This window comes from Chelonia mydas, chromosome 12, assembly GCF_015237465.2.
Source record: "Chelonia mydas isolate rCheMyd1 chromosome 12, rCheMyd1.pri.v2, whole genome shotgun sequence".
Taxonomy (NCBI): Eukaryota; Metazoa; Chordata; order Testudines; family Cheloniidae; genus Chelonia; species Chelonia mydas.
Window position 1 is genome coordinate 39,085,925 of NC_051252.2, and position 20,413 is coordinate 39,106,337.

Sequence of the window (20,413 nt, forward strand, 5' to 3'; positions counted from 1 at the left end):
GGGGCTGCGGAGTAATTTGCACCACTGCAAGAATAGCTATCGGACTTGCCAGGAGGAGTCTGCCATGTCAGAAGCAGCATGTCTGACAGACTCAAAAAGCAACGTGCTGCCTTTACCACCGTGGCTGGGGGCCAATTCACAGGAGATCCACCTGGGGATTGGAGTGGCCCAGTATCTGAGGGGAGGAATAATGGGACTTAGAGCCTCTTGCCTCCACGTCACCAGTGTGAATGAGTTGATAGTCTCAGTTCACATTGTTAAGCTACCGCTGCCAGTGTTACAGGGCTGGCTGCACCTCTGCCCCCTCAGGTATCAGGCCGTGGGCCTTTACCTATCCTCGGATGGAATTTCACAATTCTCCCACTCTTGGACCAGGGCCTGGGCTATTGTACCCTGTGTATCAGCTGTGCTCACCCAGTGGCCCAACTGAGTATGGACACCTTTGATTCTTCCTTTAGGGAATCTGTGACCAGTGATATATAATGACCGGCCAGCCTGCTTCAACCACAGTATTGTTTACTTTAACTGTGGGATCAAACCATTTAGAGAAAAAGGACTTGAATACAACTGTCTACACACATATCTGTCTTACCTAACTGCTGACATATTTGTTGGTAATGTGGGCAGTCCTGTCACTTTCAGACACCCTGAGAAATTTGAATGGACCTGGAGAATGAACTTTCCTCCCATGCCTAGAGAGCTTCTGTCCAATGGGCAGTGAGGAAAGCTTGTGTTACTTTTGTCCAGACAGTACCTATCCTTTGGAGGCCTTTAGTTTCATTGATTGTTAACCTGGCACCTTTCACAAGTGTTCACACAGGTGCAAAGTCAACTAAGTTTATGGACTAGAGGGGCAGACCTTTCTACCTCTGCTCCTTGGACCTCATTCAGCTAAAGTGATTCTCCTGGTCACTCCTTCAGGCCAGCAGCTAGAGATCACCTGCTTAACTTATACCCCAGTAGCTGTAGATTGCCGAGCTTAGGGGAACAGAGCATCCAGTCGTACTCCGCTGTGAGAGTGCCCCTCTCCCCAAAGCTCTCCTGGCTGTTTCTCAGTCTTTGTAGCAGGTGCCAGCAGCTCAAAAAGTTGCCTATTGGCCCCCAAAAACTACAGATAGGCCAGATCTACACTAGGTGCTTCTGTTGGTCAGGGTGTGAAGCCAGCAGAAGCTCCTAGTGTAGATGCAGCTATAGCAGCAAAGCTGCCCTTTTACTGATACAGCTTGTCACCAGTACAGAACGAGCTTTGCTGATGTCACTGTGTCCACACTAGGAGCACTTTGCCGGTATAACGTACTGGTTTTCTATACCAGTAAAGTATTCCTAGGGCAGACATATAGTATTAGCTGTAAAACCTGTAGATTTGGTAACCCAGGTGTGTTTGTTTCCCTCCGGCACCAGCACATCTTGCTTTGGCAGCATGTTTGTCCAAATATATGCCTTGATGTTGTTTGCTGCTTACAGTCATGGACAAACATCTTCTCTTCCGTTTTCGCTGACCTCCTGGGGAGGATGGAGGCATGTTCTGGAGATGCTTTACCACAAGCACGTGCTGCCATGTCAGCATGCTCTTCTTCATGCCTTGCCAGAGCTGCCACTAACTTTTCTGAACTCTCAGTGCATGTACACTCACCTTCTGCCCTGTCTGCTCTTTCTAGCTGGCGAATACCCTCCTGGAGAAGGAAGTGATAAACTATGAGGACATGGAAGCCCTGATTGGGCTCCCTCCTCATGGGCCAAAGAAAATGATCGTTCCTCAGAGCTGGCTTGAAGCAGAGAGAGACAAACAAGACACAGGCGATGAAGAGCCACCCCAGCAACCCCGGACCCGGGAAGAGGAGGAGGAACCCAGTTTGAGACCAGTATGAAACCCATTCCTGATCCGGAATGGGAGAGGAGCGCTTTAAAGGCTTCCTTCTAGTACCATACCTGAGTCCTTCCCCTTTCAGCTGCAGGGTCAAAGGCACTGAGAGACCAGAGCAGGGGATCTGTGTGTTGCCAATATCCTGCCCCTAACTTCTGAGTTTCTCAGCTACTGTGCAAGGCAGGCTGTCTTCAGGGAGGGATTCTGCAACTGGTTATCTCCGGGGTTGGGGATTCCTGATGCAAGCACAGATGTAGTTGGTCATGTGAGGCAGAAAGGGGTAATGCATGGGTTCAGAATTAATTTAAATGCTAAAATCTCTTTGGGCTCAGCGCAGTGTAAACACTCTTAGGAGCTGGATTTCTTGTCAACATTCAACATCTGTGCTGTGACATGGGTTTGCGCTGTCATTCCTTCCCGTGCCAGAGCTTCGGAAGTGTCTCTCTGTCCGGCACAATCGTGGAGTCCACTCGGAAGGGCTCAAAGCAGTTTAAGACACAGTAGTTACCACATAACTTGACTGTACCCTTTGATTATCTCTGCTCAGAGTTTAAAAATATACTGACTGAGAGAACAAGGTTCACTGGAGTAAAATGGTCTTTGTGCATTGTTATGTAGAACATATTAATAAAAGCAGGAGGCGGGGGCGTTGTGACATGTACATGAGACCTGTTATGACAAGAACACAGTTCTCCAGATTAAGGGGCTTCCTGTGCCGGTTGTTCTCTCTGATAGTTCTGTGCATGTCCCTCTCTCTCTATGGGGATTTTTTGGTTTTGGTTGGTTTGGGGTTATCAGTTTGTGGATTGTTATCAATTTGTGTGCAGGTACCGGTGAACCCCACGTGTCTAAAATCCAGTCTAGGATCTACTTCTACATCAGAAGCCCATTTTCCAGATCAGGACTGAACACAAGTGCTGCATTGAGAGGCTGAGTCCAGTTATGCTGTTTCTTTTCTCAGTAGGAACTCGAGAAGCACCTTTCAGTAAGGATTCTGGGATGGAAGCCCATGTGTTTATTTGCATTGATTTCTACAGGGGGCTGTAGACTGAAGTCCTTTACTTGTGTTCAGCCCTTTAAATCCTCTACAAAAGAACCTTGTTGGGGCATGATCATTCTCACTCCACAATGAGAGCATCTGAAATATCTGCGCATTGATGTCTGGGGTACTTTGGTGGCTGGCTGTATGATGTGCCCTTTTCTCTTTTATTGAGGATTATTTCCATGGATTATTCCATGAGGATTATTGTCTGTGTCCCTGAAAGGCCCCAGTCCAGGTGCTCCCCCACCCCAGTTGCTTCTGTAGGGGACTAAGAGGTCTGAACACAAGTGAAGGACTTCAGTCTACAACCCCCTGTAGAAATCGATGCAAATGAACACGCCTCACATTACCGCCATCAGTCTTCCATTTGCGGAGAGCAAGACAAGACTTTTGAGGCAGCTAATGTTGCATTGTTCAGATGGAAGGGATACAGTTATCCAAGGCATTCTTACCCACCATCACTTATCTGATGCAGAGAGTGTTTCTGTCTCAGGACTCCCAGCCTCTGCTGGGTTTAGGAGTAAGGCTGGGTCCTGAAAATTGACCCCCCCCCCGGTCTCTATAGGCTACTGTAAGGCAGTGCCACCTGCCTGACCCACTGGTTGTACTAGTTTTAATGCCAGCTCGGTGTTGGCACAGCATTCTGTAGTGGTTTTTACTTGTTAATCTTATGGGGAAGGGATGTTTTTCTTCTAGTCTGGGACATGATATTTCCATTGCTTTTTCCCTTCTTTTCTTTTTAACATGATGGGCTTCCCCTTTATTCTTTGAACTCTAGAATTTCACCTGCTGTAGAAACTGTATTCACTTCTCAACCTTTTAAAAAACTGTCTCAAATATGTTCTGGGCCTGTTTGTATGCATACTTGGAATCTGGTAGCACTGCTGTTAATTGTAGTGTGAATACAAATGTAATGCAATTGGTTTGGGACCTTTCTTAATAAACAGCAAGCTCCTGTGTTTACGGTATCCTTACCAGTCTGATCATTTTAAAAGACCTGCCTGTGCAGCCTGCAGCATCTAGTGGTGCTTTGTCATTCCATATTCTGGCACAGGATTGATTTTTAACTGGTCAGACAATTGGAAGTATCCACATGCAGAAGAGTGGGTTCACAGAGGTTTGCAGAGCAGATGTTGCAGCGTGGCTGGGTCACTGGCTGTGAATAGCTAAGCCTGCGTTAAAGATTTGTCATGGTCTATTTATCATCTGACCACAAAATGGATCAGTCATCAAATGAACTGTAAAGCAGAAGTGATGGGAGACTCCATGAAGTCACTGCTTGTATCAGCTGCCTGCCACTGACTCCCCGAGATGCCCTTGGCTGGGTGGTGGTCCTCACCGGGCTTAGCTGCTCCTGGGACAGCATGGGTCTGACACCCAGTGAGCAGCTCCTGGGGTCCCCGCACTATGGCTGCAGGGGCTTCCTGGGAACCCCTGGAGGAGCTGAGTCTGTGAGCACCTCTCCCCTCCCAGGTGAATCCCAAGGCAGGACCCATCTCAGCAGTATCCCCTGCCTGGTGGGTGTGTCCAACGGTGTGAGCAAATGGATGACCACGCAGCTTTCACCTCCCTCCACCCCCACATGAGTCCCACAGCAGATCTCTCAGGCTTACTGGACTGTAGGTGGTGGGCTGAGGAGGTGGACCTGTGGCCATCACGGTGGATTGATTTCAATCAGCAAGCAGAAAATCTGGATTGAAATCTTGTTTTGCCATTGTATTTAGTTCTTTTCCTACAAAGGGTCATTCTTGTTAGTTGAGAACCATTAAAACATGTTGATCTGCAAAAAAGCTAAGAGGGTGCTGGGAATCATTAAGAAAGGGATAATCAGACAGAAAATATCATATTGCCGCTATATAAATCCATGCTTATGCCCATATCTTGAATACTGCGTGCAGATGTGGTTGCCCCATCTCAAAAACGATCTATTGGAATCCGAAAAGGTACAAGAAAGGGCAACAAAAGTTATTGGGGTATGGAACAGCTTCTGTATGAGGAGAGATTAAGAAGACTGGGACTTTTCATCTTGGAAAAGAGATTTCTAAGTGGGGATATGCTAGAGGTCTATAAAATCATGACTGGTGTGGAGAAGTAAATAAGGAAGTGTTATTTACTCCTCATAACACGAGAACTGGGAGTCACCAAATGAAATTAATAGGCAGGTTTAAAACAAACAGGAAGTATTTCTTCACAGAACACAGTCAACCTGTGGAACTCCTTGCCAGAGGATGTTGTGAAGTCCAAGACTATAGCAGGGTTCAAAAAAGAACTAGATAAATACATGGAGGATAAGTCCATCAATGGCTATTAGCCAGGATGCACAGGGATTGTGTCCTTAGCCTCTGTTTGCCAGAAGCTGGGAATGGGCGACAGAGAATGGATTACTTGATGATTACCTGTTCTGTTCATTTCCTCTGGGGCACCTAGCTTTGTCGGGAGACAGGATACTGGGCTAGATGGACCTTTGGTCTGACCCAGTGTGGCTGTTCCTATATTGTAGCTCAACAAGTGCACCTGCTTCCCTCAAACCTTACACGGAGAGGGTGCCTTACAAACTTAGTGTCTTGGTTTTGCTCTGCTTTCATGTGTGTTGAAGCCAGCCCCATTTGCCTGTTACCAGGATCCTCTGCAATGCGGGCAGGAACCTGCTCAAGAGCTGCTGTTTCTTGCTCCTACTCCTTGGGGAAGCATCAGGCCTCATCCCAAAGCCTGCACTTGAGTCCGTTCAGGAGCTGACTGATGTTAGAAATGCCAGTTAAGGTGGACAGCAGGTAGTACATCAGCAGTCTTGTAGGACAGCTCTGTTTACGCTAAGTATAACACCCTGTGGGAGTTTGGCTCAAGGCAGATGTAGTCTGGTTTGTTCTAAATGCTGTGAAAGTGGCCATAGCCACCTTGAAAAGAATGTGTGTCATGTGAATGTCTGAAAAATTATCCTCCAAGCACCTGCAGTCCCGAAATGGTGGAGGTATAAGACATATGAGGGCCCCCTCCTTCCTCGCTTGACTTGAATGAGGAACTCCAGTCTGAGAAGAAGCAGCCATTAAAACATGGGGCAACACTGGGTATATGAAGTAGTTTGAGAAGGGGCTGGGATGAACTGTGGAAGCCAAAGCAGGTCTAATGTGCAGGGTCTAGACGTGAGCCCAAACCAAAATAGTGCCACCAGCAAGAGCAGGCAACGGCTGTAAGTCGATAGGAATTATTCATCCATGTATATCTGACCAGGCATATATGCAATTTTGGGATAGATGAAATGCATACATGGGGTAGGAACAGCATAGCTACACTCTGGGCAGCTGTAATTTTATAACGTCATCATTTTACAGGCATGTATGTGATATAATAGAAGTGCAAGTTACCTCTGGTCCAAGGCTATTGGGCAGTCCTGGGCTCAGACCATTAGATCAGGCTGCTCTCTCTAGGTATGCAGGGTTCTGGGGAGGATGCATACACAGGAATGTATTCAGTTCTAGAATCTAAAATAAATAATGTAGGGGAATGGATGTGGCTAAGCAGGCTAGAATACTTCATAGTAGCTTTTAAATTAATTGGATTAATGTTTGTGTTGCACTCCAAAGACGTAGCTCACCATGTAAATGCTAAGCATTCTTGCTCGATAATTTTTTTAAGATCATGGACTTGATGTACAACAAACTAAATAAGTACTTGCAGCTGCAAATAGCTTCTGTCTCTGCTACACCAACAGGACAGTTCCTGACTGGGATAATCAGTTTCTCAACATAATTATTTTTGAGTTGTCACGAGAGTTCAGTCTAGGTTGCGATTGTTCCTCTTTGATGTTTGGGTATCTTATTTAAGAGACTTTGTTTTACTGCGGGGGGTATGGAATTTGAGGGATTAGTGTCCATGGTCTAGAAATTAGGACCAAGATTTAAAAAAATAAAGTGAATCTTGTACATGGCTGTAAATTGACTGGTCTGTAATTCCCAGGTTTCAGAGTAACAGCCGTGTTAGTCTGTATTCGCAAAAAGAAAAGGAGTACTTGTGGCACCTTAGAGACTAACCAATTTATTTGAGTAATTCCCAGGTTGTCTTTGTTCCTTTTTTTTAAAGCTAGGAATTGTTTGCCCTTTTCCAGTCCTCTGAGACCTCACCCATCTTCCATGAGCTGTCCTGGATAAGCAATTTCAGCCCTTCCTTGATGCAGCCAGCTGCCTTTCCCTACCCCACCTGGTGCAGGTAACGGCACTCACTGGTTTTTCATACGCGGCCCCTTTAAAACGGGCGCCATCTCTGTAAAGGGCAGCGGGCTTTTGGAGAGATGGGCGCTGAAGCTCGCTGGGCGGGCCTCTCGCCAGCCTTTATTCTAATTGGTCAGTAACTAGTTGAGTTTCCGCTAGGCCTGATATCCCAGCGTGCCCTGCATGACCCCTTCCTTTTCCGGTCGGCCATTTCCCCCCGTGGAGGTGGGTTTGAGCGGAGGCCGGGCCTTGCAGCGTTATCCGCCTGCATCCGCCGCCTGGGCGGCCCGCGGGGCCCGGGCCCTGGGCAGCCGGACGCCGGGGGGCCGCCTGCGGCCTGTCGCGTCCTGCGGGGAGGCTGCGGAGGCGGCTGCCCAGGCGGCGGGCAGGTGCCGGGCCTGGGGGCGCGGGGCGGCTCGGCTGCCGCTAAAGCCTAGAGCGGGGCTGGGCCGTGGCCTGGGGGCCGCTCCCCGGCGGACGGGGCCGGGCATTCGCCTCCGTCATTCCGGGGTGGCGCCCCGCGGGGGGCTGGGGTTCGTGTTCGGGGGCTGTGCGGTCTGGCCTAGGCGCGCTGGGCTGCAGGGAGCTGGGTCCACCCGCTGTTGCAGTCCGGCCGGCCGGGCCCTCCCTTGCGGTCTCCCTTTCCCGGCTCGTGGGGTGCTGCTGCCCAGGGCTGGGCCCTGACCGGTCTCTACTATTGAGGGCTGCTTTCTGTCACCCGAGCCTGCAGTGAATTGTAGATGTCATTAAACGTGCTCCTTGTGTCTGCAGGGATATAAGCAATCATGGCACCCAGTCGAAATGGCATGATCTTGAAACCCCATTTCCACAAAGATTGGCAGAGACGAGTTGCCACATGGTTTAACCAGCCTGCTAGGAAGATCCGCAGGTGAGATGCTAAGGACAGCTGGCTGCACGTGTCAGTGAGACCAGTGCCTGGTGAGATGGGAATTTGATTGTGTCTACCTGCCCTGTGACATCAAGATCACTTACTTGGGAATTTTGCCCCCTTGTCTCCTGTGGCACGCTGTGGTGGATAGAGAGTGATTAAAAGTTACTGTGGTTGTAATCACAGAGGCCAGTAAAACCGTGTGAGCCATGGATGCCCTGCATGGCAAATTTAATCCTAATGCCTTTAATTAGGTCTACAGTCAAATGATGAAAAGTCTCCGGAATCTCTGCACAACATTGATGATTTGCTTGAACCCTTTTTTATCTGATGACTGTAGTTTACTATGAGATTACGTAGTCTGGCCTTGTTCACATCAGTTACTAGATGGACACATTCCGTGCCTCAGCAAGTTTGATCTACTCTCATGTTTCTCTGTGAGGGACTCTGACTGGGCATTTAAAAGGTTCAGTGTAGAAGTTATGTATCTTATACAAAAATTCTTTTTTTGACTTGTGATATTTCTCTTTGCCCAGGAGGAAGGCCCGTCAGGCAAAAGCTCGTCGCATTGCTCCACGCCCAGTGTCAGGGCCAATCCGACCTATTGTGAGGTGTCCCACTGTTAGGTACCACACGAAAGTTCGTGCTGGCAGAGGATTCACCTTAGAAGAGCTGAGAGTGAGTATAACTGGTTGGTTAGCGTCTCAGAGTAGAGTGCGCTCACATGCAACAGATACATTCTATAAATCTGCCCAGTGTTGGGTGGGTGTGGAGTAACGTATCCAACTGTAATTTGGTGTTTCAACTCAGTATTTTTTTTTCCCCCAACAAAAGAGGGTGAAATGAACTCCTCAATAGATTCCCCTGTCTTGCGTAGCCTGGTTATTCTGTTGGTAGCTAGTGTATGTAAGTGGCTGAGATTGGTTGGCAAATGGATATCTGTCCAAACTGGTCGTGCATGTGGCTGTTTTGGAATTTTCTAGGGGTATGTCTTCACTAGCAATGTTAAAGCGCTGCCGCGGCAGTGCTTTACTGTGGCTGTGTAGTCATGATAGCAGTGCAGAGCTCTCCCCGCACTGTCAAAAACCACCCCCACAAGGGGAGTAGTGCCCAGTGCTGGGAGCACAGCCTACGCTGGCACTTTACAGCGCTGAAACTTGCAGCGCTCAGGGGAGTGAAACAACACTCCCCTGAGCGCTGCAAGTTTCAGCGCTGTAAAGTGGCAGTGTAGACAAGGCCTAGATAACACAACATTATTAGCCGGAGTACAGGATGGTGGTCGCTATAGGTAGGTGTGTAATTGCTGTAGATACAGAAAATGGACAATATGTGTAGGATAAATACGAAATTAGAGAATTAGTTAGCTTAAGTTTAGTTAAGAAAATATATATGTGTTGTAAAGAAAGACCCTGACTAGCAATTAGAAGGAAAGCCTTGAAAATAATAAGTTATAAGGCCAGAAGGAATGAAGTAGGGAGGATGCAGAGGGCTGGACTAGATGACCTCTTGAGGTCCCTTCCAGTTCTGTGATTCTGTGTCTGGCTCAAAGAATAACAAATGAGGTAAAAGAAAGCTTCTAAAAAGAAGGCCTCTGACCCCTGGGGATGACTGCAGATGGTTTTAAATAAGACTAAGAGAATCTGTCTTAAAATGAGCCAACATGGCCCTTGCCACCCACACACCAGTGTTAAAGCCTGTGTGAATCCAGAGGCAATGGTAAAGCTGTTGGACAGCAAGTAGAGAAGGAAAGGCCTTGGGAAGAGAGGAATTTGTAAATCTTCATCCATGTAAGACTGAAAATAAGGGGAAACTGTCTGAAATTGGTGTTTAACCGAAGTCAGTACTTGGCAATGTCATCACTTGTTTGTTGAAATGTATAAAAAAGTAAATAAAAAAGTTCATTGCTAATACCTGCCTGGCTACTTTAGAGCCGACCAGTATGGGTCTAAGCACCCTGGGTTTAGCCCATTTGTAAGTGTCTTGATCAAATGTTTTGTTACTGTTTGGATGTAGTAAATTATTTAGGCATGTTTAGAGCAATTGTATAACTTTGGATTTAATAAAGGACTTTATGGTTACATTAGTGTTTGGTGGTTTCCCGTATTCATATTAATGTCAGGTATTCCAATAGCGTGGGAATGAGCTGTGTAGGCAGCAGCATACGTCAACACAAGATTGTTTTGAAAATTAAAGGAACATGGTCAACTTGCCAGTTTAACAAAATTCCACGTTTTTAAACCACTTAACTTCAGGAGAGAGGAGGAGGGAGTGTTATGGTAATGCAGCCTTCTGTACAGTCATCTTATGGGACAATAAAATCAAATGTCTACAGGACTGCTCAGCACCAAGAAATAGTTTGCTTCTTTTGGGTCTCTGGTATTTTTTAGAGACTCATGATGTAAGTGATACCTGATAGAGCATTAATTTGAACCTTAGTAGTATGGCCAACTTCATGAGTCAGGTTGGCATATGTGATTTAAATGGCTCAGTCGCTTGTTACAGTTGGAATTGCACATTACAGTATAATTATATAAGAACACTTGCTTATTTCCATGAGTGAAAGTGGCGTCCCCTGTTCTTTTCCCTGCGGCCTCAGATTTTGTGCCCTCCTTTTGCTATTTGAAGGAGTGTTGACCTCAGACTTGAAAGTTATGTAACATGTAAATTTGTGGTAGATTGAGTCTAATCTTTGACTTTTGGAGATGCCTTATCTGTTGCTGTCCAACTCCTGGGCATAGCACAATTCATATTTCTTAATCACTGCTTCTGCTTCTGATGGGCCTTACAGTCAAATGATGACACTTTCTCCGGAATCTCTGTAGTCTCTGTGATGACTATACTTGAACCCTTTTCCAGCTGATGACTGTAGTGGCTTCACTCAGTAGCACAATGGCATAACAGTCACTTGAACATTGGCATGAACTCTCTTGCTTTACAGATGGCTGGCATCCATAAAAGGGTTGCCCGGACTATTGGGATCTCTGTGGATCCCAGACGACGCAACAAGTCTACAGAATCCCTGCAGGCCAACGTGCAGAGACTGAAGGAGTATCGCTCCAAGCTTATCCTCTTCCCAAGGAAGCCCTCTGCACCCAAGAAGGGAGACAGCTCTGTAAGTACATTGTGTCCTGGAAGCTTTCAGAGGCCTTCTCCTGCTCAGTGGCGCTAAGGTTTGGTTATGGCTGATCCTCTAATGCAGTGGCTCTCAAACTTTTTTACTGGTGACCCCTTTCACATAACAAGCCTCTGAGTGCGGTGACACCCCCTCCCCCCCCAAATAAATTAAAAACACTTTTTTATATATTTAACACCATTATAAATGCTGGAGGCAAAGCGGGGTTTGGGGTGGAGGCTGACAGCTTGTGACCCCCCCCCCCCCCCATGTAATAACCTTGGGACCCCTCAGGGGGCCACGACCCCAGTTTGAGAACCCCTGCTCTAATGTTCTGGTGTAAAGCATTGTTTGCTTAGATACATCTCTGAATGTAATGTTCCTATATGGGAGAGCTCTTCCACTGGCAAAGGGTTGATAGAGCAGCCTAGTCTGCCTTCATGTACATCTGATGGAGGGGTGAGCTTGGGTGTTGGGCAGGGTATGTGCTATAACTTGTACCAGCTCTGTTGAGCTGGGCCCGGAATGTGGAGTGTGCAGTGGTGACTTAAAGCCACATTGTGGGGGGGCTGCCCTGAATCAAAGCCATGAGAGCTTTAGCAACTCTCACCAAGTCTGACTTTTGACTAAGCAGTTGAAATTTAGTGTAAATCAGTTAATGTGTATGGGTGGATAATGAGCCACAGTTTCGGGAGTACTTGTCTCACTATATGTAAATAATTACAAAAGAGCTATGGGAAAAAATGCAGGGACAGAGAGGTTTTATCAGCTGAGTAACCCACAGAGGTGGTGAGTTGGTCGATTTTAGGGGAGTTCCACCTATCAACCTGTAAATCTTAATACAGAGAAAACACTTGTATCAGCTAAGGTTCTGAAATTAGGTGGATTTCCGTGGATTTCTTTGCTCCAGCTATGTAGGCTCCGTGCTTCCAATAAGGAGGTATATGTAGTGAAATGAAAGATTTGAAGAAGGGGATTTCTAGGCAACATCCATAGGCTCTATGTGCTCTAGGCTTTTTACCTGTATTTAAACATGCTTCCTGCTTAAACTTTTCTAACATGGCATGGCCTGCCAGCAGGAATTGGGTCAGAGTGTGTTAAAACTCTTTCAAACTGGTCAATTAGCTTTTCTGTGACTGCATTCATACTGGCTGGCTAAACTATATAAAATGTGGCTTTGTTGGAACTTTTTATCAGTTTAACATATTCCCTAAGCCCACTGTAGAGAGTCCTGGAAAATGTCTCTTTAAACCTGGTTTGGGACTGCTGGCGATGTGGATGTGAAGAAGCTGAAGTAGAAACTACTTTATATGCAGACCAAAGGTTTTCCCCTTTCTCCAGCAAGGGCTTCTGTAACAAGGGTTTCCTTGGGGGCAATTTGTGCAAACTTTCCTGGAGTGTCATGGGAATATCGCTGATAACTGGTGCAACTAGAACCTAAAATAGTATAGTCCCTTGTGTTCATATCCTAGACTGGTTAGAAAGGCAGATTTAGTTGTGAATGTTTAGCACCAGCACAGCTTTAAAATGGTACAATGAATTTGAAATATAGCCAGTTTCAGCGTGAGATAAAAATCGTTAAACTTATTATCTCCACCCAAGGGTCCCTTGTTAATCTTTTTGCCTTCTGTTGCCGCATTTTAAAATGTTTCTTTTCCCTGTTGTTTTGCATGAGAGCCAGACAAATAGGGGAAGCTGAATGCTTTTTGAATATACAAAATAAACTGCAAAGTAACTTTTCTCTGTCGGGTATGGGAGCCAGAGACTTTACTGGAAACAACAGTAAACTTGACATCTTGTCAGGTTGGTGTAACTTTTTTAGAGTAGGTGTTGTGCCCTTGAACCAGAGCTTTACGTTCTTCATTCCTGTTTTTGGTGGGGCCAGGAAAGGCAATTTGGTGGTGGAGTAATGATGATGGATCAGCATCTTGTCAAGCCCTCAGGATGACTTTGCTTCCTTCCACCTCTGTTAACTGAGTATCCTTAACAGGTCACACTCCCCAGTGCAACTGCGAATACTGGGTTCAGCTTGGTTCAGCCTTAAAAACAGGTCTGCTTTAGGCTGGCCCCTTCACAGTGCTAGCACGCCCTCTGTTGGAGTGGGAATTAGCACACTTCTCCACGTGTGTGTTTCCAAGTCTCTCCATGTGGGAATGTAGGGCCCTCTCTTCAGTCTGAAATATGGGGCAGAATTCCTGAGCTCCAAACCATGGAACTTTTCCTGTTGAACATGTATTGCTAGATTCTCCAGTCACATCGCAATGCTGGGGCCTGGCATGCAGGCCTAGCTTTTAGTTAAGCTCTTCAGTTTCATATCTTATGTGTTACTCCAGAAGGTACGTTCCCTAACCCAGACAGCTCCCACAGGCCTGCCACCAAGGGAGCCAGCTTGTCTTGCTGAACTCAGTAATCACTTGTGTCCTCTGTTACACAGCCAGAAGAACTCAAGATGGCAACTCAGCTCTCTGGACCTGTTATGCCAATCAGGAATGTAAGTGAACCTGCAAATCATGCGCTTTGTTTGATTGTTCCAAAGTTAGATACTGCTGTGATGTATCTCTACATACTAGAGAGAACTGACTCAACAAATGGGTTTTTTTCAGTGCTGCATTGTGACACTGCAGTTAAGTTTTGCTGTCTGTAGACTGCAGCAGTTGCCTTGAGACAAAAGAACAAGAGCCTGTTAAAATTGGTCTCATATTTCTCGTCGTAAAATACTGGGTTTTTTTTGTTTTTTTTTAAATTTCAGTATTTTACTGTGAGAGTGTAACTTTAGCAGGGTCTCTGGATTTTTTTGCCACTGCGTAATGAGATGCACAGAGCTGGCTGCTGTAAGCTGCACTAAAGTTTTGCCAGTGTAAAAAAAACTGAAAACTTGAGTCTTTTAACCAACTGTTGGTTAAATTGGAGCTCCTTTGAGGGGGCCGAAGGGCAAGTTCACGGGCTTGAAGTAGTGGCAGTGATTTGTCTGGGGGTAGACTAATGGATGCAGTTTCAGCTCTGAGAATTTGTTCTGAAATTGAGGGTTCTGCCTGAAGCAACTCAGAAATGAGGATGGAAGAGTTAGCAGCTGTCTGTGCACAGCCCTGTGCTTTGGTAATCTAGTCTTCAGTGACCCAGGGCTGGTAGCTCTTTACTAAGTATAAGATGGCAAGCTGTGGGTTCACTGGAGTTTGTTCTAGAACCATTGCTGCTTTGAAGGGTTATATTTGATGCTTGATGGTGGTAATCCATGAATGAGTGTAAACTGACAGCGAGGTAAATATCCATCTACCCTGAGGTGGTTATTCCTGGAGTTTCTTCCCTCGCCTCATCAGTGGTGTGAGCTGACAAATACAGAAGCTGAAAAAAATGAGGCTCCTGATTGAATAGTGTTGCAGGCAAGGCCTCTTGCTTTGATAAAGCATCCCTGCCAGTGATGGTGACCTGTTGCTAGTAAAATCTGTACCAAAAAGTAACTCTTCTAAACATATCTAAACATTGAATAGACCAGAGGATTCCAGAGAAGATAGTTACACATTCTGTCTGGCTCTTGTTTCTGCTAGGTTTACAAAAAGGAAAAGGCCCGTGTTATCTCTGAGGATGAGAAGAACTTCAAAGCCTTTGCCAGCCTGCGTATGGCCCGTGCAAACGCCCGTCTCTTTGGAATCCGTGCTAAACGAGCCAAGGAAGCTGCAGAGCAGGATGTGGAGAAGAAGAAATGAACTGTTCTCCCTCGAACTGTCAATAAAAGAGTGTAGAAATGTAACCTGGTGTGGTGTCTTCTTAGACCAGATGCAAAGGGATCCGGAATAAAGGAAGGTGATACTTTTGACATGAAGCCTATACTCATCAGTGTTAGTTTGTTCAGCTACGTTCTAGATGTGTGTTGTATAAAAGTAAGTTGAACTGGAGTTTCAACTGGTTTGCTCATTGCTTCTTCTGAGATGAGCAGGTAATAGGCTCCTGGCATTGTGGGTGGCAGGTACTCGTTCAGTCTGGGTGGAGTTGCCTTAGGTTTAAACAGTTAAGTTTTCCTCTCCACTTGCTGTTTAGTCACAGCTGCTTTGAGGGAAACCTGAGCAGATGACTCTTTAATCAGTAGCCAGACACGGCACCCCATTGCTCCTCTCCTCTTCAGGGATAGCCTGCTCGCTTTTGCCTATAAGAAACAGGACTGAAATTTCCAGTGTGCAGAGGACTTGGCTGAATGAAGTTGTAAGAGTACTGAATTTGATACGGTCCTAAACTACCACTGGGGGGCGCCTGTTTCATGCAGCACTAACTGCATTGTTTTTCTCTCTGACAAGCCAGTCTAATACCCTGAAAAATTGGTGTCCCGGTTTCCTTAGTAGTGCTTGGGCTTTTCAAAAGGAATTGGTACAATGTAGGGTGCCAATCTCAGCTGTGGTATGTCTCGTGTCTTTAGTAGCAGGGTACCTCCTCTGGATCCTTACTAGTAAATAGGGATTCTAATTTCCTCTGCTTCTCTAGCATCCCCTCTGTAGGCTGTTTGAACTGTCTCCCTAGGGTATCTTGTTCAGAGTATCGCCATAGCTTCTGGGAGGCCCCAAAGTACTACCCAGTCTGTTGAATTTGGAACAAAGAAACAGCAAGAGAAATGGATCCCTCCCGCCCCCCAATCAATTACAAACTTACTTTTTACCTGCTCGACGTAATAGCTGTTTTGTTACCTGCTTGTTCCATGCTTGCTTGGACTCCCACATATTTGAGCTTGACTCTTTAAACAACACACACTAATTTTCCCCTCTGTATAAGAATGAGCAGGACATACAGGGACCAGTTAATCTTACCTGCACTGGTGTGTTGTGTGTGCTAAATGTGCGCTGTGAAGCAAAATCCATTCCAGAACTCTGCTGCCCTGACCCAGCCAGCCCTTCATCTCCAAGCATGGAGAAGATGCAGCAGCTCTAGCATAATGCTGTGTGCTGCATCTGGTAGAAGCAGATAACTCCTCTCACAAATAGATCTTGTTTGTCATCTCTAAGCAATAACTTGTCTTTCCCAGCTAATACTTTCCTCTTCTGGTGTGGGGGGTTGCCTAACTTCCTGCCCCAAACAGTACATGAGGCTTTTCTATGAAAGAGGTGGAACCCTAGGATATTTCTTGCCCTCCTAGCCCCATATCTCACACGGTTTGGTGTTGGGGAGAAGAGCAAGTCCAGCCTTTCCTAAAGGGAAAAAGCCGTGATTTTAAGGTATTGGAACTGAATAGCTAAACGCCTTCTCTGAAAGAGTTGTCAGTATTTCACTGTGTGAATGAGCTGCCATCTCACTGCTGCATCCCATTGCGAAAAGGACAGTGCTAAGTAGTTAATAGAGGAGAGAAGCTGGAATCTTATCCCTTCAAAAACTTGTAAAGCTTCTGCGAGGTTGGGAGGGTTATTTGTACAGTGCCAAAGAGGTGCATGGTACCATAGAGTTCTGTAAGAAACAATTTCCTACTTTTCCTTGCAATTGAGATTAATGGGCCACATGAATGAATGAAGAGAAGTGGTTTTGGGGAGAGTCCATTCTTCATTCAGTCAGATTTTAATGTGATTTGTTCTATTACTGGCTCTCCTGAATGGGTCTGATTTAATGCTTCTGAACATACTGTGGCCTTGTCTACACTACGCGGTTTTGTTGACAAAAGTCAGCAGAAATGCTTCTCCCACTGATGTAACTCCTGTGCTATGCCAACATCATAAAACCACCTCAACAAGAGGCATAGGGCTTATGCCGGTGTAGTTAGTGATGCACTGTCTGTGTGGACACGCTGTTCCTTACATCAGCTGTTGGCTGACATTCTTGTCAATTTCGCTCTGCTGGAGCTGTGAAATTGACAAGAAAGCCAGCTTCCCAGCTGGGCTGCTGCCCAGTCTCTGCTCCAAGCTGGGCTTCCACCCAGGCTCCAGGCTTGGGCTTCCACCCAGGCTCTCCACTCCCTCCTTGGAGCCCTGCTGCCCCATGGGGTCCCAGCTCCTCGCCTGGAGCACAGCAGCCAACTGGACTCCGAATATGGATCTCCCCACCAGAGGCAAGACAGCCTAGCCAGCTCCCTCCCTCCCTCTCTTTAGCTTTTGGAAGCACCACCAACAAAAGCAAGCTAGTGTGAATATCAGCCACCGCATTAATTCCTGCGCTGGCTGTAAGTCGACCTAGCATAGGTCAACTTATCTTTGTAGTGTAGACATAGCCCGTGTTATAGAAAGAAACAAAAGGTGCTTTGAGAAGACAAGTGACTTGTATATGCACAGGGAACAAGAATCCACTGCTGAAATGCAGCCAGCCCTGGGATGGAATATGTCAACTATCTAACTGCTCCTGACGGGCAGGCTGCGACTATCCTCACCAACAGAATATGCAGGCAAGACTTAAGCAGTAATTACCCAGATTGGAAAGTGGCCAAGACATAAGCTAGAAAAACTCTGGTACATAGACATTTATTAAACAGACTTCTAAGAAATTGTACATTGTCTCCTGCGGTCATGGTGGGAGGTGCTCATCTCGTGTTATAAGCGTTCTGTCAGGCTTAGTGACAGCTTCCAGTGTATATGGGGGTTTAACAGGTCTGGTTTTAAATATTTGTTACTTTAGGAAGTAAAAGTAGGAAAATGAAAATGAAGGGGCATCTTAGAGTGCAGTTTCTTTCAAAGGGCAAGGTGCAGTTACTCACTGTTGCCACTTGGCGGAGCAAAAACCTCAGTTTAGATTTTCCACTATTACCATTTTTAAAAGTTGCTGTCCTGGGAAGTGTCTCTTCACCATTTTTCCTACTCAACTGATGTGCTGGGGGCTGTGGCTCAGGGGTCTGAGCCTTGGCCTTGAAAATATTAAACTCCCCAGATGGGTTGGGTCAATCTCAGCAGGGTCTATTTGGCACTTCCTCCTCCATAGGCTGAGTTCCATGCACTTTGCTCAGGAAGTGGGAGTATCTTTCATATAAAACTTTAGCAAATGGGATCCAACTCACTTTCAATAGATGGTGAGGCTTGCGTTGGTGTGTGTGGCTAATCCTCCACTCAATCTCCACCAGTTTGCTGTGCGGCAGGCTGGCTTGTGCTCTCCACCCCAGAGGTGGCTGCATTGCAAGATTTGATATTTTGAATGTTAAAGTGCAGTTGGGTTGGGTGATGGGCAGTCTGATCAGTGAGGCTGCCTCTCAGGGCTTGTATTCTGTGAAACAGTGCTGGAGGCTGCATGGTTTGAAATCCCTTCAGAAACCAGAAGGTGTCACGAGCAGTTTTCATTAAAGAACTGAAATTCTATCTGGTCCATGTGAATGAGCATTTTAAGAGAGACTTCCCGAGTCTTGTCAGTTACTGACTCTGCTGTCCTGCTCTATCCTGACCCTCTGGCCACCTGCTCTGAGCCAGATGGTCAGGGCATGCCTGGAGTCTTACGGAGGTTGTTCCTGCATGGTCTGTGAAGCAGAGCTAGACAATTACGATTGTGTGGCGCTCTCAGCTCGGCAAGGGTGCCTCTGAATAAGGCGGGTTCATCTTTTTGGCTGAAGGAACGTTAATGTGCCTGCTTCCGTGCAAATCTGGGATGAGCAGCTGCTGTCTTGTTTTCGTTCAAGGCAACCTTCCAGTACGAATAGAACTGCAAAGAATGTGAGGACTTTATAGCCCTTCACAAATAGGCCCTGACTCAGCCTGGCAGAAGGCAGGTGGGGGAAAGTGGGGCCAAGAAGGTAAGAACCGCCAAAGCTCTCGTAGCATGTCAGCAGCAGTGTTGACAGTAGAACCACAGGCCACTCCGCTGCATCCCCCGGGTAGCCGAGCAAAGGCGGGGTGGTGGGGATGGGGTCTGTGACGGGGCTGCCCATGGGAGCCAGCTGGGGTCACTCAATCAGGGTGAAGTGCAAACAGAATGGGGCAGACAAACCCCAAATGCTGGTCGATATTCCAATACTTAGATTTGCCCAGCCAGCCCAAACCAGCTTCTGCAGCCCCTCCCTGGGTACGCAGCTGTCCAAACAACGCAGTGCCCTTAAATTGCCCAGCCGCAGGCCTCCGTCCAGACACACACGTCAAACATAGGACGATAGTCTAAAAAATCTTATTTCATCATAAAAAAGAAAAGGTCCTTCTGACCCCAAAGGACCAAGCTCCAGACCCAGGTCAAATAATAACTTAGATCTTACCCCAAATACACACTTATCGTCAATTCTTATTAACTGAACTAAAATTTATTAAAAAAGAAAGAGAGTGTTGGTTAAAAGATCAATACACAGACAGACTTGAATTCAGTTCTTGAGGTTCAGATACACAGCAGAGATGAGCTTGTAGTCGCCAAAAGGCCTTTTAGAAATAGCCCATAGGTTATAGTCCAATGTCCATATTCAGGGTGACTCCAGTCAGCGACTGGGGATCTCAATCCTATGGCTTAGGGTTTCCCCTTCTTGAAACCCAAAGCAGATCTGAGATGAAGGATCGTGTCCCAAGGTTTTTATACATTTCCTGCAGCCTTTTGGCCTGAGAAAACAATAGGCTTAACTTTCCTTCTTCCAAACATCCTGGCCATTAGCACAGGGTAATCTGTCCATTAAACAGTTCAGATACCGGTTTTCACAACCGTCAAAGATACATAGACAATAATACTATTTCACTCAAGTGTCTTCCTGTGACGAAGCGGGACTGTTCTTAATGTTTCATCTGAATACTGTAGGGGTGCCTCAGTTTTCCCTGTGCATTTCTTAAGTCTCTAGGTGGTGGGATAAGCTGCGTGATTGTCGCAGAGCCCTAGAGGGCAGGTGTGTGCAGGGGTCTGGACACAGAGAATGGCCGACACCCTGTCTCCTGGCAACTGGTGGCCTGGGCCCTTCCCCCCCTGCAAGGTGAGAGCTAAACGGTTGGAGAACAAAGGAATCAGGTGACCTCCTGGCCCTGGGGGGAAGGGACAAAGCCCAGAGGAGGAGGGGTGGGAAAGAGTTTCAGTTTGGGGCTGGCTGCGGACATAGAGTGAAGTGTAGACGTGGTTGTCTGGCTCACTGCCCCCCAAAATGGACCCGGCTGAGGGGTCCTGGTCTCTGTACCTACAAGCTCTGTTTTAGACTATGTTCCTGTCGTCTAATAAACCTCTTTTTTACTGGTGGCTGAGAGTCACGTCTGACTGCGAAGTTGGGGTGCAGGACCCTCTGGCTTCCCCAGCATCCCGCCTGGGTGCACGGAGGGGCAGAGGATGCTGAATGCTCCGAAGTCAGACCCAGGAAGGTGGAAGCTGTGTGAGCTTCTTGCCCTGCAGACAGTCTGCTGCCAGAGAGGAGACTCCCCCAGAGTCCTGACTGGCTTCGTAGGAAGCAGTTGCAGAGCAT

The 20,413-nt window shown here is 46.7% G+C and overlaps 2 protein-coding genes and 2 non-coding genes across 9 annotated transcripts in view; all 4 read left to right on the forward strand.

The window, feature by feature from the left end:
- SPG7 (SPG7 matrix AAA peptidase subunit, paraplegin) overlaps positions 1-3,874 on the forward strand; it is a 46,196-nt gene extending 42,322 nt beyond the window's left edge. For all 5 annotated transcript variants that reach the window (XM_027821746.3, XM_043526098.1, XM_037877960.2 and 2 more), the window contains one exon: positions 1,659-3,874. In XM_027821746.3, the coding sequence (XP_027677547.3) occupies positions 1,659-1,868 (210 nt within the window). In that variant the 3' untranslated portion in view covers positions 1,869-3,874. The remainder of the gene's footprint in view (positions 1-1,658) is intronic.
- Positions 3,875-4,014: 140 nt separating this feature from the next.
- On the forward strand, positions 4,015-14,860 carry RPL13 (ribosomal protein L13). 2 transcript variants are annotated; one of them, XM_043526101.1, is made up of 6 exons: positions 4,015-7,109; positions 7,883-8,000; positions 8,537-8,678; positions 10,939-11,112; positions 13,547-13,603; positions 14,658-14,860. In XM_043526101.1, the coding sequence occupies exons 2-6, from the start codon at positions 7,897-7,899 to the stop codon at positions 14,814-14,816; spliced, it is 636 nt and encodes a 211-aa protein (XP_043382036.1). In that variant the 5' UTR covers positions 4,015-7,109; positions 7,883-7,896; the 3' UTR covers positions 14,817-14,860. The 2 variants fall into 2 exon arrangements, with proteins under 2 accessions (XP_043382036.1, XP_007059366.1); XM_007059304.4 differs by lacking the exon at positions 4,015-7,109 and adding an exon at positions 7,198-7,336.
- On the forward strand, positions 8,268-8,349 carry LOC114019394. Its single transcript, XR_003564473.1, has one exon. It is a non-coding gene; the product is annotated as a small nucleolar RNA MBII-202 (small nucleolar RNA).
- Positions 10,794-10,879, forward strand: LOC114019395. The gene has a single exon (XR_003564474.1). It is a non-coding gene; the product is annotated as a small nucleolar RNA MBII-202 (small nucleolar RNA).
- Positions 14,861-20,413: the final 5,553 nt, after the last annotated feature.

Bases quoted from the DNA above. Each gene is read 5' to 3' on its own strand.
- RPL13 (XM_043526101.1), top strand. From the start codon at position 7,897: ATGGCACCCAGTCGAAATGGCATGATCTTGAAACCCCATTTCCACAAA. The intron at 8,001-8,536 runs GTGAGATGCTAA...CTCTTTGCCCAG, and splicing joins CCTGCTAGGAAGATCCGCAG to GAGGAAGGCCCGTCAGGCAA. The intron at 13,604-14,657 runs GTAAGTGAACCT...TGTTTCTGCTAG, and splicing joins CTGTTATGCCAATCAGGAAT to GTTTACAAAAAGGAAAAGGC.